Source organism: Ambystoma mexicanum, chromosome 9, assembly GCF_040938575.1.
Source record: "Ambystoma mexicanum isolate Mex_15411 chromosome 9, UKY_AmexF1_1, whole genome shotgun sequence".
Lineage (NCBI taxonomy): Eukaryota > Metazoa > Chordata > Amphibia > Caudata > Ambystomatidae > Ambystoma > Ambystoma mexicanum.
In genome coordinates this window covers 713238301-713253482 of record NC_090931.1, presented here as the reverse complement: position 1 = coordinate 713253482, position 15182 = coordinate 713238301, and the positions used below count along the sequence as shown (strand labels likewise).

The following is a 15182-nucleotide window of genomic DNA, read 5'->3' as shown; positions in this document are numbered from 1 at the left end:
GACGTCTGGGGGTCGGTCATATACATTTTGGCCTTGCAATCGCGGCATCGCTTGAAGCACAAAACCCTGTTAGACAACACTGTGTCGAGGATTTGAAGAAAAAACATACAAAAGTACAAAAAGAACATCGAGTAAACTCAGGTTGTGTTCCTGATGCAGCATGCAAGTGCGCACAAAAAAGGAACTGAAGTATGGGGCGTAGTGATGCGCTATATATACGATGTCTGAAATCACTTCTGGAGCTGACGATCAAGAGCCAGACAAGACGGATTGACAGCCGATTCGAAGTCCACTATGCCCCCTGTTGAAAAGTTTCTGAACAGCAGAGCTGGATGATGGATATCTATCATGATGAGGAATCTGCAGGAGAAAAGCAATCCATTGAAGTGTGGGTTAGAGGAGGCATTCTTTCCTTTAATAAAATATTCTGTTGCAAAAATGTCTTGTTAGTCTCCTATGTCTGACTTACCACAATGAACAGGAGGCCTAACTTCACCCCATTACTGCGTCAAGGATGAGTGGATGGCTTGTGATCGAGTTCTGTAAAAGGGCTACCAGCTTATTCACTACCTGACACCACCAGGGAAGTTTGAATGTAAGACCTTTGAAATTGGAATAGGTTTGGACTGAGGATCTGACACGTGGATTCAGGGTTCTGTCAAATTTAATTGTAGTATTCTCATTCAAAGCCAAGCATGCAGGACTGAAATGACACTCCCACGAGCCAGAGGAAGAGGTGAAACCACCCTGCCAAAATCCTCTCACTACTGATGAATTGCGCAACCATCTGCTGAATGTCCATGATCCGGTCCTGTGTTAGGAAGACTTGCCCTAGGTCGAAATCCCATTGCAGAGCAAGGAAGAGAATGTTCTGTGTTGGCTGAAAATAGGATTTATTCTTGTTTATAGAAAGACCCACTTCATACAGGAGGTCCAGTAGATTAATTATACCCACCCTCACCATTTCCCTTGACAATGCTCTTATCATCCAATCATCCAAGTACTGGTAGATATGAATACCGGTCGGCCAGAGATGAGCTCCGACTGCTGCCATCAGTTTGGTGAAAATGTTGTGGTCTACATTGAGACCAAAGGGTAAAATCCTGCATTGGAATTGTACATCTCCCAATGACAGACACAGAAATTTCCTGTGCGGGGGCCACATCAGAATGTGAAGGTAAGCATCCTTCAGGTCCACTGCGGATAACCAGTCTACTTGCAAGAGGCAAGTACGGAAAATGTGTCCTCATCTTACATTTTTCTTTGACAAAAAATATATTGAGGGGAGACGGATCCAGCACTGACCTCCGGCCCACCTGTTTTTTCTCCGGGAGAGTGAAGAGCATGAAAAAGAATCCTGGCCCTACATGGCCGCCAGAACATTCTTGAGAGCTTTCATCTCCAGAAAAGTGTTAATTTTCTGGAGAAGCACTTCTGAGCCTACCTGTCTCAACAGGGGGTACGATCTGGAAGGTATAACCTGTACCCCTTGGATGCCCCAGAGAGAGAACCCACAGGTCTTTCATCATGTTGATCCAACTTGCCACAAAATCAGCAATCCTGACACCAACCACAGAGAGGTTAGACCCATATGATTGTCATTTTTGATTTTCCTCCGCATGGGAGGGCATGGTGCTGGAGTCTAACAGGTTACCCAACCTTATTTGGACACTGAGCCACATTTGCTTATCAAATGAAATGGTGAGAAACAGTCATACCTCAATGGAAAATATTGTTGCTCAGGTGGTGGCAAAAGGATTGCAACCCAAATTCTAACAGTATTAAATTAAATTTTACAAATAGAATGTGTTAATGTTCAGCATTTTAACAGTAAGTCGAGGTGCAAATCTAGACGAAGTGAATTTCCAAATGATTTTTGCTGAATTTGAGATTAGGTTACTGTTTACAAGAAATGTAAATAGCAAATGGGGAATTTGTAATCACACAAGACCATTAACACTAGTCAAACATATTGTATTTAAAGTGCACTTTACTGAGGATTTAAGGTTATTGTCCAAGGAAAATTTGGGAAACGGTGGCAAATAGGGCATTTGTAAGCACGTTAGGTAAGTAATATTGTCACATTGCAGAGCTCTGTTTGGTAGTTCTACCCTTGATATTTGGAGGAATGTATTGGCATTATAATTAGAAATTATTAACAAAAAAGTTAATTGGCATATGCAATATATTTAATCATGGATAATTGAGTTAGCATCCGTTAGGTAAAAAATGGAGCAGTCACACTGTGTGAGGCTACACAACAATTATCTGCTTGTTATTAGGTAACCCACCTTTTGGTATAGGTCTGTACTACACAAGTTGGTAGTGTGACTGAGCAGCCAGGCCTATCTCAAGAGGAGTAAATGTGAGCAGTAGAGCTGTACAAATGAAATCCGTAAATACAAGTAACCAAGTAACCCTTACACTCAAGTTTTCTGTTATAAATATTTATTTATTTAACATCAATTGTTAAATAAGCGTTCTTAAGAGTCTGCAGGGAGCCAGGACAGCCAAAGTCAATTTGAAACAGTCTATTAAGCTGAGCCACTTCTTAAAATCAAAGGGCCTCATTACGAGTCTGGCGGTAACCGAGGCGGTAAAACCGCCTGGTTACCGCCGGACTCGTATTACCATTCTGCCTCCGTGATTCCCGGAATTACTGGGGCATTACAACCCCGGTTTCCCGGGAATCACGGAGGCGGAATGGTGTTAATCCCCATTCCCATTGAGTCCTATAGGACTCAATGGGAATGGGGATCATGGAAACACTGGCAGCATCTCGTAATGCTGCCGGTGTTTCCTCGTCCGCCTGCAGGCGGGCGGTGTTAAACCCGCCAGGTCAAACCTGGTGGGAACATCACCTCCCGCCTGCAAGAGTCGGGATCAGGCGGTCCGGGAACAACGGTGGCGGCGGTTTACCGCCACCGTTATTTCCGGACCGCCTGATTTTTAATGAGGCCCAAAGACTTGCACACATTTACAGAGTTTGTAGAAAAATCACTTGTAGGGTCACAAGCTGTGAAGCCTGTGGAAAGAGAGTTGGAATCAACTCTAAAGGCTAGGCCACTGCAATTCCCAACTGGGAAAAGCACAGCTAAAAGAAAATGAGGTAAGTACCCCAAGTCTAAACAGTACCTCTGGTTTGAAGAAGAGTGTTCCAGCTGGATTCTGTCTTGCTACAGCGGTGCAGACCCGGTGTGCCTGAGCCTCAGTCGTGGAGACTAGAGGGAGGATGCCTGGAGGGTTCCTGAGGCGGTACTTGGGAGGTCGTCGGCAGCTACGGACTCTTTTTGGTTCAGCTGGACTTTGCGGTTTCATCGCTTGGAAAACAGCACCGCCGTGGATCTCGGATACCGGTTGGGCTTCCTTCACTCCTTGGGTCCTGCACTCTGGGGAGGGCAGGCTCTGGTCGTCCTGCTTCTGGAGGATACCTAGGAGACTCTTGGAGCTTCTAGGCAGATTTCAGACATTGCACCAGACTACGGATTTCTCGACCCCTAGAGAACGGTTCTTGCAGCAGCAAAGAAATATAGCCAGTCGGGGAAGATGGTCCAGTGGAGTTCGTCTTGGGGTTAGTTGGTCTTACTAACCCAAGGGAAGAAGTTGTCCCTTCCAGAGCTTCTCTGTCGACTTGAAAAGGAGTTTCGGCACAGCAGTAGGGCATCACCGGGCAATTCAAAGGTCCAGGAGGATGCAGCAAGCTTCGTTCACAGTTTCTTCAACGGGTATTCCTCCCAGGGGTCAACTCTGCCTCTAGTCCCAAAACCCTCGCATTTTAAGCAGGTTTCTCCCATTAATGCACAGCCTAGGCTGTCAATCACACAGCAGGGTGGCTGCCCTGAAAGGACAGCCAGCCAGACAATCAGGACTGGTTGCATTCAGGCATTCCTAGAGACAAAGGACAAGGGAGTTTCGGGAACCTCCCTCTCACCCTGCTGTTCCAGACACACTGGAGCCAGAAGCGGGCTTCAGGGCTGAAGCCTGTCAAAGGCAAAATGACCAAAGGGCTCAAATCTGCCTTGACGCACAGAGTAAAATCCAAGAAATATCTTACAAACAGAAAATGCCAAAAAAAAGAAGACAGGGGCCATTTGGACAAAATGGTCAACCATGTGTGCTGTACTGCAGCTGAGGGTAGAAAAGCAGAATGGTAGGAACATTAAACCACTCCCACCAGCTATTTAAAGTAGGGAGGGTAACAATTTACAGACTTTGTGCATAACTTCCAATGATACATCATGTTCTTTGTTCAAACCTCCCAACCACCCTCCTCTCCCCCTCGCCCCTTGCCTATTCCACTTGCAATGTCTACCTATGGCGTGTAAAACTGCTAAAACGTTCCCATATCTCTATTCCACAGATTGTGATGGTACATGTACCTGAGTCAGGGTGTCGTCATGCGCAGGGAATGTCAGTTCTTGTAACATGCGTCTCCAGGCCACCAAATCCATGCCCTTCTTGGCCTCGCTGGGATTCTTCCTGCCACACTGCAGTTTCTGCCAATTACCATTTCTGGAGGTCCCTCAACCACACCCCAACCACTGGGCCATTCTGTGATTTCCACCCCATTGCTATCCAACTCTTCACCAAGATGTATGCCAGGTCTTTCAATTTACTCACGTGTCTCGCATGTTTTGGCCTCTGAAAAATTCCTATTAAGCACGCCTTGGTGGTGACCAAATCTGGCAGCAGGCCAACCTTAGTTAGGGCATGGGCCAATCCCTCCCAATATCGGCATATGTCTGCGCAGGCCGAAAACATATGTATCAGGTCTGCATTGACCAGGACACATTTCGGGCAGGCTTGTTTTTTTGCATTACTACATGTTGCAATTTTATTCGAGGTTAAATATGCTCTGTGAGCAACATATAATTGGATCAGCTGTATGTAGTTTCGCATTTCTGGACATTTTCTTGTGGTACCCCATGATCCTGCACCAAGCTGCGTCCAACAGCTCCCTTTGCAAATCTGCCTCCCAACTCTGCCTAATTTGTATAACATTGTTATCGAGCCTCAACGTCAGACCCTCATATAATTGTAATCCTGCATGTCCTCCTTCGGAAAGGTCATAGAATGTTTCTATCGTTACATCTTCTACCAATATTATTTCTGGTCCTGGCCACTTTGCTTTTATTGTATGGAGAAGTGAGGCGTGGGTTATGTGCTGCCTTTCCAGTACTCCTGACTCCAAAGCAACCTCATTAAAGGTCAATGTTTGTCCCTCTCGCAATAGATCACCTAGTGTCACCACCCCCCCTGGGCTCCCAGTACTTCCAAACATTAAACTGAAGTTGCACATCTTCACTCTTTAGTGTCACCAATGGGATCTGAGGTGAGTAGGGCGTTTCTTTGCCCAGAAAGCGGCAGGTCCTTTGCCACATCATCTTGCCAAGCAACAGAGTGTGTTTAGGGGTCACACGAATATCGTAGTCGGAACCATCTCTTTCAAAAGGAATGGGGTGCATGCCGGTTGTAGTAACTTGGTGCCTTGGGTCTGTTCGTCTGACAGCCAGTAAGTGGTAAACTGCAATTGGCACGCTACAAAATACCCCTCAAAATCTGGCACTTTTATCCCTCCCTGTTCGTATGGTCTCTGCAATTTCTCTAGCGACATTCTACATCTCGAGTTATGCCATAGAAGGCTCCAGCAGGTGGCATTCAGAGTCCTAAAGAAGGCTCTGGGTATATTATATGGAACGTTCATGAAGTAATGCAGCAGCCTCTAAAGCACCACCATTTTCAACAGCGCGGCCCTTCCCATTAGTGAAAGCGGCAGCTTGGCCCATAATTTCATGGAGTTCTCTATTTTATTTACCACCCTTGACGTGTTCTGTGCTTGTTCTACTTTAGGGTCCTGGAAGAGGTCTTTCCCCAGATATCTAAATGTGTCTATTTCCCATTTAATCGGAAATTCTGGTAGTGTACTCCAGGGTCTTCCCTTATACCTTGCGAGGACGAATAAACTTGACTTCTGTTCATTTATTGTAATCCCAGACAAGCCTGCATAGCGCTCAAACACATCTAATATTTATTGTAGGTTAGTATCCGGCTGTTGTAGGTAAAGAAGCATATCATCCGCATATAGGGAGACCAGATGTGTGCTTCCCCGTATACGGATGCCTGCCTTGTGGCATTCTTTCTGTAAGTATACCTCCAAGGGATCAAGCACAGCCCTGTCTCGTCCCTTTGCTTAACCCCTGTTGTTCTGATTTCGTTGTGCCTGATTTGACTCTCGCTACTGGATTGCTGTACAATAGCTTGACGCATTTAATATACGTGGGAACCATGCCGAAACCTTTTAACACCGCTAGTAGCCATGGCTACCTAAGCAAGTCAAATTACTTGACTGCCTCCAGCGAGGTTACTGTCATGAGCTGGGTGCTGTCTTGGGTCTGGTCGATGACATGGTGTAATCGTCTCAGATAACATGTGATATTCCTATTTGGGACATAACCTGACTGATCTGGGTGCATGCGTTTGTGAACTACAGGTTTCGACCTATTAGCCATCAGAGCCGTCAGTATTTTCCAGTCTTGATTGAGTAACATTCGGTCTCAGGTTTGTTAGGCTTCAGTAATGGGCCTATAATTGACTCAGTGTCAGCAGCAAAATGCCTTTATCTGATGATTCATTCAGCATGGCCAGCAATGAGGGAGTGATCTCTGCCATAAATTCTTTATAGAACTCACTGGGTCGTCCGTCCGCCCCTGGAGCTTTACCTGACAGCAACCCTTTTATAGTATTTTCCAACTCCTCTTTGGTTATGGGGGCTTCAAGCTTGTCAACCGCTTCTGCATCTAGTTTAGGAAGATCTATCAGCGCCAAAGCTTCCTCATTGGTTTCTGACGTCTCCTCATATAGTTTCTTATAAAAATCATAAAAACATTTGTTTATATCCTGTTGTGTCTCACAGATCTCCCCATTCCTAGCTGTAATTGCCCAAATAATGCTCCGCTCAGTTTCACTTTTGTACAATCAGTCTAGCAAACGTCCTGGTTTGTCTCTTTCGGCGTGCTGTCGTTCCACATATTTCCTATAATTCAACTTCCTCAATCTATCCCAGTGTGCTAAACATTCGTGCCGCAGGGCAATAGCCTCTTGGGCGCTCTCGCTTGGTGGATCTCTCTGACTGTTTATGGCTTCTAATTGTGTTTCTGCCTTGCATAAGTAGTTATCTATTGCGACCTGAACCCCATATGCCTTGGCGATTGTGGTCCTCTGATCACCACCTTGAAGGCTTCCCATAACGTGCCCGTTGATGCCACACTTCCTTTATTATACTTAAAGTAATCCTGCACACCTTCTCTTAACTGTTCCCGGAATGCTTCATCGCTCAGGGACTCACTCCCAAGTATCCATGTCAAGGGGTGGTGGGCAGGGGAGGGGGGGAACTCACCATATGACCACCAGCAGGGCATGATCTGACAATACCCCCAGTCAACGGTCCGTGCCCTCTTCTTACCGTGGGTGTTGTCACGCCCACTGCACCTGTTGCTCTCCCGGTCTTCCCTCACGGGGAGCGGCTCCTCCTCACACTGTTTGTCCACCGGTGACAAGCTGTATTTCACTGTAGGCCACCGATACCCGATCTGCCCTGGTGTAGTAAAGTTGTTTACTGCTCCCGCATGCTATTGCATTTAGGAATCCGAGTCTGCTTACTGCTATTTCTCCACCACGCAGATTGTCCGTCTAGTGACTTTCCTTTCTCTTTGTGCTTCGGGTTTCCATTTGCTTCCGTATTTATGAACAGCAGTAGTAGCTGCTGCTCTGCAATCCTTAAATCCGACCAGTTGGTAAATCCATTGATGCCTTTTACTCGGATGCAGTCACCGACATATCCCCGCACCTCTGTGTGCTTTCTTCTGTGTTCCGAAGGAGTGCGCGTGCTGCTCCTTTGTCTAGCGCCGCACTCCGGTCGCCTGTGTCCGCGTCTCACAGCTGCCCCTACAGGATCTCAGCATTACTAAGCCCCCGCGCCACCCATGCTGCTTACTATGCCATCTGCTGTGCCAGGTATATCCCTTTCTGTTCGAGCAGCGGTGCCTCAGCACATAATGCCAGTCTTGCGTCCCTCTCCTCGAGCAACCGTCCTCTGCTTCTGCATCTGTTGTTGCTTTGTCCTACCTCGGCCATCAGCGCTTAGCGGTAACACCTTTGTTTCACACCACCATCTTGCTTCCTTCGCTCGCGGGCCGGGTCCCGAACTTTGAATGGCCAGCACTCTGTGATTCGGGCACTGCTAATTCCCCAAGAATGCTCTGCGGCACACGCCAGTTTCTCCCACCTTGGGCTGCAATTACAGATGTTTAGGCTCATTTAAACATCGTCCTCAAGGCAATATCATGTACGAATCTCAGGAGCTCCAGGAAACTCGTCCTACCGCATGGCTGTGTAGCCAGGCACCTCTTGGGAACCGTAGTTCACACAAGAAAAGGTTTTTAAACCCTATGAGAACACTAAAGGATTTCTCTGTGACACTGCACTAAAGGTGCTGTGGGTCACCATACAAAAAGTAGATGCCTATGTAGTTTGTCAGACTCCAAAAACAGTGGAAACACATAATCCAAATTAAGTCAAAACGCATGACTCACTCACTCCAGGGTTAAAATTAAATAGTCCCAAAGTCCAGAAAAAGAGCTGGGGTCTCTAAGGGTGAATGGAATTAAGCAAAGAAGTGATAATTCTCCCTAACAACATCTTGCTTAATTTCACATTATCCAAATGATATAAGTAATTTATAACATGCCTGTACACAAGTGTTTCTAGTGTGCCCAGATGGGCAACCTATCAGAAGATGACCATTTTATCACCAGGACACTAATGAGGAGTGATGGCTGGTTAATATTTAAATTGGAAGGTGGTAAAAGGTTGCCTGAACGCAGGAGTAAGTGGAGTTAGAGGGCCAAACCCAACTAAGTGAGGTTTTGTGGGGGTTCTCTAGCCCCCCTAAAGAACATTTTTAAAATAATGGGCTAAAATGGTGCATTTTACAGTGCACTTTCTTTAAAAATGTGTGTGAAAAGCCACACAGTTTGCAATCAGTTTTTTATTGTAGTACAGGAAAGAAATCTGTGCCGACAACATATGCAAATATAAAAAAACATGTTCATGCTGGTTGTGCCCATACATATCACTGGAGGTTGCACCAGTATATGCCAGTATTACAATAAAAGAACACCCAACCCCTAAAAAATACCAAGCCACAGAATAAAGTATAGCCAGACTGTTTGCAGCAATGCAGACCAGTTTAACCACAGAATCACACTTCTGTTTGCTTTTACCCTCAATGCCCAGAACAAAAATGCCATGTTCCAGTAGGAATATATGGTCAGACTGGCGCCACCAATGTAGGGCAGTCCAGCCACATAATAACACTTATGTTTGTGCTGCCCTTGATGTCCAGTAAAAGGTGCCATGACACAGTAAGCAAGTAAATGTAGATTGGTGTGACCAAATCAGCTCCATCTAGCCTCCTAAAACACTTATGTTTGCTGTATCCTTGATTCCCAGTAAACAATTTTTACTGTGCATCAAGAGTAAGGCAAAAATTAGGGACATGCCCCGAGGAACTCCCACGCCTCCATTTAGCAGCCTGCTTCCCCGTCATACATGCAGACACACACCATCATACATACGCATTCATACCACACGCATTCTCTCTCATTCATCTGCACATTCATACATTATTCAAACAACCTGCATGCACGCATACATGAAAAAAAAGACACCAACATACAAGTGTACATGCATACATGACAACATGCTTCATACACATAAATCACTTCACTTACCTGCTTGCACCCTAAGCAATTGCTGCCATGGATGACAGGATACCCCGCCTCTCATCTCCATAGTGTGAATACGCTGACTCACAGGCTGGTGGTCACTGTAGCTAGACTGTCTATAAAAGCCTTTGATAGCCATGCATTGTTTCTTTCTGGGTATGATATGATCGTTTATTTATATAGCGCCTATACACAATGTGTTTCAAAGCGCTTCAAGGTAAGGGAGGGAACAAGGGAAAATACAACCACATTCTTACAGGCCATGAACAGTAAGGATGTGAAATTAACTATCATTTCACATCCTGACAACATTTCAGATAGTGCAAGAGCTAAGACATAGATAAGGAAGGGAGGGGGAGAGTGGGAAGGAAATGGAAACAGACAGACGACTACCGTACTAGGCCTGACGACATTTCTGGTAGAGCCGGACAAAAACAAAAGGTGAGGGAGAGGGGGTGCAGAAAGGGAGGGGAGGAACAAAACAAGCGACTATCTTACTAGGCCTGACGACATTTCAGATAGTGCTGGAGAGGTGGTGGGGAGGAAAAAAACTAATGGGAGGCTGGAAGAAACAGACGAGGTTGCTATCATATTAGGTCCAGGGACAATTCTGATAGACTAAGTGCATAGAAGAAAGTAAGGGGATGAGATAGGAAAAGGGAGAAGGGAAAGGAGGAGACAAAAGAGAGTAAGCAGTCAAAAAGAGTGGAGAAGCAAGAGTGGTAAGCTGGGAGACCTATCAGGCTGTATCTGCCTTTTTTTTTCGATGAATCCATGGAAGCCATTTGTGGTCCTAGATCTAAAATCCTGCCTAGCTGAAGACCTGACCTGGCCTGGCCTGGCAGGATTTAAGCGGGTGTTTGGTAAAGACTGTCAGCGACTTAGCTGTAATGTTAGGTCTTTTTCTTCATAAGTTCCTCGTCAGTTAAAGTAGAAAATGCTCAGCCCCTTCAAAGGGTAACATCCTGAGCAAAGTTAGAAGAGAGCATCAATAGCAATCGTTGCAGGTTCGCTCCAATGCTAATACCACATGCTACTGTGCCTATGTGGGTTGCTGATGCCTCTGGAAGATTTTTGCTTCAGCCAGCCCAGCTCGAAAGGTTGCTTGCTTCTTTGCTGAAAAATTGCCCCAAAAATCAGTAAGGTCCTTCCAAAGAGCAGCTGCCAGCAATGCATCAGTATTAGTTGCCTTAATGCAGGGAAGCGTTCACATATACTTCTTTTCCCAGGGCATCCACAGAAGCTTCTCTTCCGACCTCAGAGAGATGGAAGACGAGATGGCCAAGGCAGAGGAAGCCGATGAGGAGGACCCATTGTGGAATAACAAAGCCACCATAATGACAGAACATGACGGAGGTGGGTAAACCATTCGGTTGACCGCAGCTGAGCCCAATTGCCTTTATCTGAGGTCCTGATGCTTATTTAGAGGCGCTGAAGAGTGAAGTTTGGCTCAAACCTTAGACGCCTCGGCCAGCACATCCTTTTGCATGGGGATGCCTGAGCAATCAGGAACTCTGAGACCCAACAGTGCAGACAAGAACCTGGGCTCACTAGGTGGGTCATAATGACACTAGGAGGTTGAAGAATTTTGCCAAAGTGGAATTTGACTTCCATATATCAATTCTTTGGTATTTGGAGAATAATGTATATGCTAAAGTTGAAAATGGCTTTCCACAATAAAGAGGTTACAGTGGAACTATTAGAGTTTCATAAGTATTCTTACATCATAATCAATAGAAGGTACTAATTCAAGCCTGCAGTCAGAAAGATATTCACCCAACGTACACCAAAAATATATTCAAGTGCCTCCAAGCATCAACAATGTCAGCAGAAATTAAACTGAATTGAGAAATGACTAAGCTGCACATTGATGTTGCGGCCCTTCTTTCCGTGCTCTTGAGTCTTTTGGAGTGTGACATGTCCAAGTGGTGGGAGGGGAGCAGAAAAGCAAGATTGGGGGAAGCAACAAAGCTGATAAGAGGGACTGTGACACGGGGGTGTCCATGAAGGAGCACCTTAAGGAACGAGGTGGGACATATTGGGTTCCCCTGACTGAAAACACAGTGGACGAGCCCCAAATGCTGTGGACACTAATTAAGAAGTCAAAATGAGAATGCAGGGAAGGGACAGGTAAACATGGGGAGCCAAGCCAGGGAATGTCCAGGAGAAGCAGGAGGCAAGTGCAGTGACTGTGGCATGCTACAAAAAGAAATGCTGTGACATGCAGACCCATGGTAAGGTGACCCCAATCAGAGATCCATATCAGTATAAAAAGGGAAGTCAACGTTGTCAATAAAGTACAACCAGTGATGTAAAGGGAAAGGAAATTGGGTAGACCAGGTTGGACAGTTGGACCTTATCACATTTTTTCATTTCTTTTTTAGTAGTTTTAAGGCACATGTTTGTGAAGTCAGTTGGAATCGGATGGTGAATAACCATGCTGCCTGACAAATTACTACACAGTCCGCTATCATCCCAGTTACTGGCTAATAAACAACATGATGACAATGACACAGTGTATTTGTTATATTAAAATAATCACAGGCTTCTTAATTTCCCACAAGACCATGACGCACAACATTCCGACAGATATTCGAATGTCAGTGCCCTCTTTGCGGTTAAACAGACGATCCAAGCAACAGCTCATACTGTAGATAATCTGCATGTGGCTTGAGTGAAACAATCAGAATGAGTTGTGTCTTCCTTTGTTACTTTTTTAACAGTGCACAATACAGGCAAAGAAATCACATCATAGGCAATAGGTGAATACCATTAACTTTAAAAATAAAGTACATGAAATCATCTCTCACAACTCACCTTGGCCACCCAAAATCCCTGTCGACTTTACAACCATTTCAAGTTTTTTGTCCCAAGTAAATGTGCGAATGTAGTCTGTTGAAAAAGAAAAAGTGTAAAAGAAAAATGTGGCTTCAAGATCACCATCAGGCAACACGTTTCTCTTAATGTAATCATTTTCATATTCTTTATTCTAGATTGAGAACCTGTGTGCCCTCAAATGCGATACAGTTTGTGGTGGGCATAAAGCAATATAATAACCATTGAACGCAGCACAACAAAAAACAACACATCTGACACTGCAACTCCACCAGTGTGATATTGGGCTGGAGTGTTGCAAAAATGACACAAAGTGTGACCCTTATTTGACAATTATATTGAAGAAACTGAAGCGAGAATATGCACTCACATCTCGCAATACTTAATATCTGCCAAATTACTATTGATATGCAGCCACTCAACATTTTGGAAATGTTCACTCATGGTCAAGGCACTTCTAATCCCACTAAGACTGTAATTATCTGACAACTGTTCCCAACCTTGTGAGAGCGAACAAGAGGCATTGTATGATTCTATTCTATCCTCACAAGCTGACTGCATAGTCTTCACAGCCTGAAGGCTTGGTGTGAGGCTCCTTGTCCGTCCCTGGATCAAAAGGAACTCTGATAATAAACAGTATTGACAGAATGTGACCAAACAGTTATCACTCTTTAGAAACGCCCCTAGAAGCTGCTGAGGGAAGAGCTAATACTTTAGGCCAAACTAAACTAGCTAATTATTGTACCTCCAGAATCTCAGTAACACCCTATGATGTAGACATAATTGCCTGTTTTAGTTTGGACTATTAGTTGGTGATTCAGCACCACCTATAAACCAACACTATTGCACTGGAGTACAGCTAGGTGGGAGATGGCATGTGGGGAGGTACACACTGCTTGTAGGCATTGTTTGGTTATTTACCCACCCACTGACTGCCCATGACCATGTTCATATCTATGGCTATTTCTAACCAGTACCTGCCCCTCCCCGCCCAAAGCACATCATACTGTGATCTCTTTGAGCTATCTTTATCAAACAGTAATATCCAACTTTGGCCTGCCTGCCAGTATTATTGTTAATCTGTCTGCTGAGAGTTAATGACTTAATTGCAGCTGTAAAATGCCCTAATGGTGTAATGAAAATGTCTTAAGTGTGCCTTGAGCCCCTTCATTTATATATGTTCCCTGCACTGAAGGCGTGTTAAAGACGAGCACTGAAAAGGCAACAGTTTTAAATGGCTTTCTTAGACTACTTGCGCTTAGCATGGTGCAGCCCAAGAGCTGTAAAGAAAAACAATTTCATTTAACTATTAAACAAGGTATACTGGCCAACTTAAAATGTGCTATTCCAGACATATCTTCCGGGTACAAGAACACAATATGTTCTTTGCCTATGAACAGCTGTAAACCCGCTGTGCCCATTGCACATCATCATTACGTTTTGAGTGAGTGCATCGTTTCCATCTAACCATTTATTAAGTAGCCATGACTTTCTGTCTCAATAAATGACCTGTACGTATTGAAACATCAAAATGTTTTATTCATACCTTTCCTCCGTTACATGAATATTTTTGGTAATTACTGGTCCAAACGGTTTGTGGATAAAGGGTATGAAAATCGACAATATTTCTTTTCAGAAGATAAATATTCATTTGTAATCAGGGTTTCTTAACGTGCTTACTGGGACATTTGCACAGTGGCAGCTTTTAAAAGGTAAATACTTCTATTTTTTAAATTTTTTTATTGTGCTTTTTAGTTTTGTAACCTTTTAACACATTTTTTAAATTTTTTTATTTACTTTTATATAATCAAATTGCGATTTTTACAAGGTCTTCAACAGATCAATGCAGATAGTAATATCAAGTTCTTAAAAAGCGAAACATCTTTTTGTCCTTTTTTCTTAGGCAAAGCGATTTCTATTTGGTTTTACAGATTCTGTCATCCAGTAGTAGGTTCATCTGTCGTTTTTTTCATCACTTTAAAAAAAAACTAAAACTAATTCCAGCGCAGGTGAGTCAAATTTTTTCTCCTGATAGAAACTTTAACCACCACTCTTCTGCTTTTTCAGGTGTTTCGTTATTGACATATTTTGCCAAGAACAACATTCTCATCTCTGTCAAGGCCTTGCAATCTGTCATCAGATGTTTTACTGTCTCAATTTGATCTTCAGCGCAACACATCCTGCACTTCCCTTCTTTTGTTCCCTTTTTTCCCCCGGTTTGATAGATATTTAGTCTAATTCGCAATAATCTATCTCTGTGGAACGTACTGGGGAACTGTTGTAAATATTTTGGTATTTGATTCCTTTTTCTTTGATCGTTTGCTCCATTAGCCAGACTTTTGTATGTTGATTTTTCCTGTTGCGTGGTAATCCAGTCTGCATGTTTCAGTTTCTCTTTTACTCTGTCTGGGTCAGTCACTAGCGAGTCCAGTGACGAGTTTAACCATTCCAGATGCTTTGTGCATTTGGATTTCCACTCACTTAACAATGTAGTTCCTTTCCCCTTTCCTTCTACTTTTAAAAAGGAGTAGGGCAGAGACAGACTTCCTTCCATTATCTTTC

General features: G+C 44.2%; 1 protein-coding gene across 6 annotated transcripts in view; it reads right to left on the bottom strand.

The window, feature by feature from the left end:
• Positions 1-15182, bottom strand: part of PIKFYVE (phosphoinositide kinase, FYVE-type zinc finger containing) — a 1728392-nt gene that overhangs the window by 45450 nt on the left and 1667760 nt on the right. For all 6 annotated transcript variants that reach the window (XM_069615606.1, XM_069615608.1, XM_069615605.1 and 3 more), the window contains one exon: positions 12603-12677. In XM_069615606.1, the coding sequence (XP_069471707.1) occupies positions 12603-12677 (75 nt within the window). The remainder of the gene's footprint in view (positions 1-12602; positions 12678-15182) is intronic.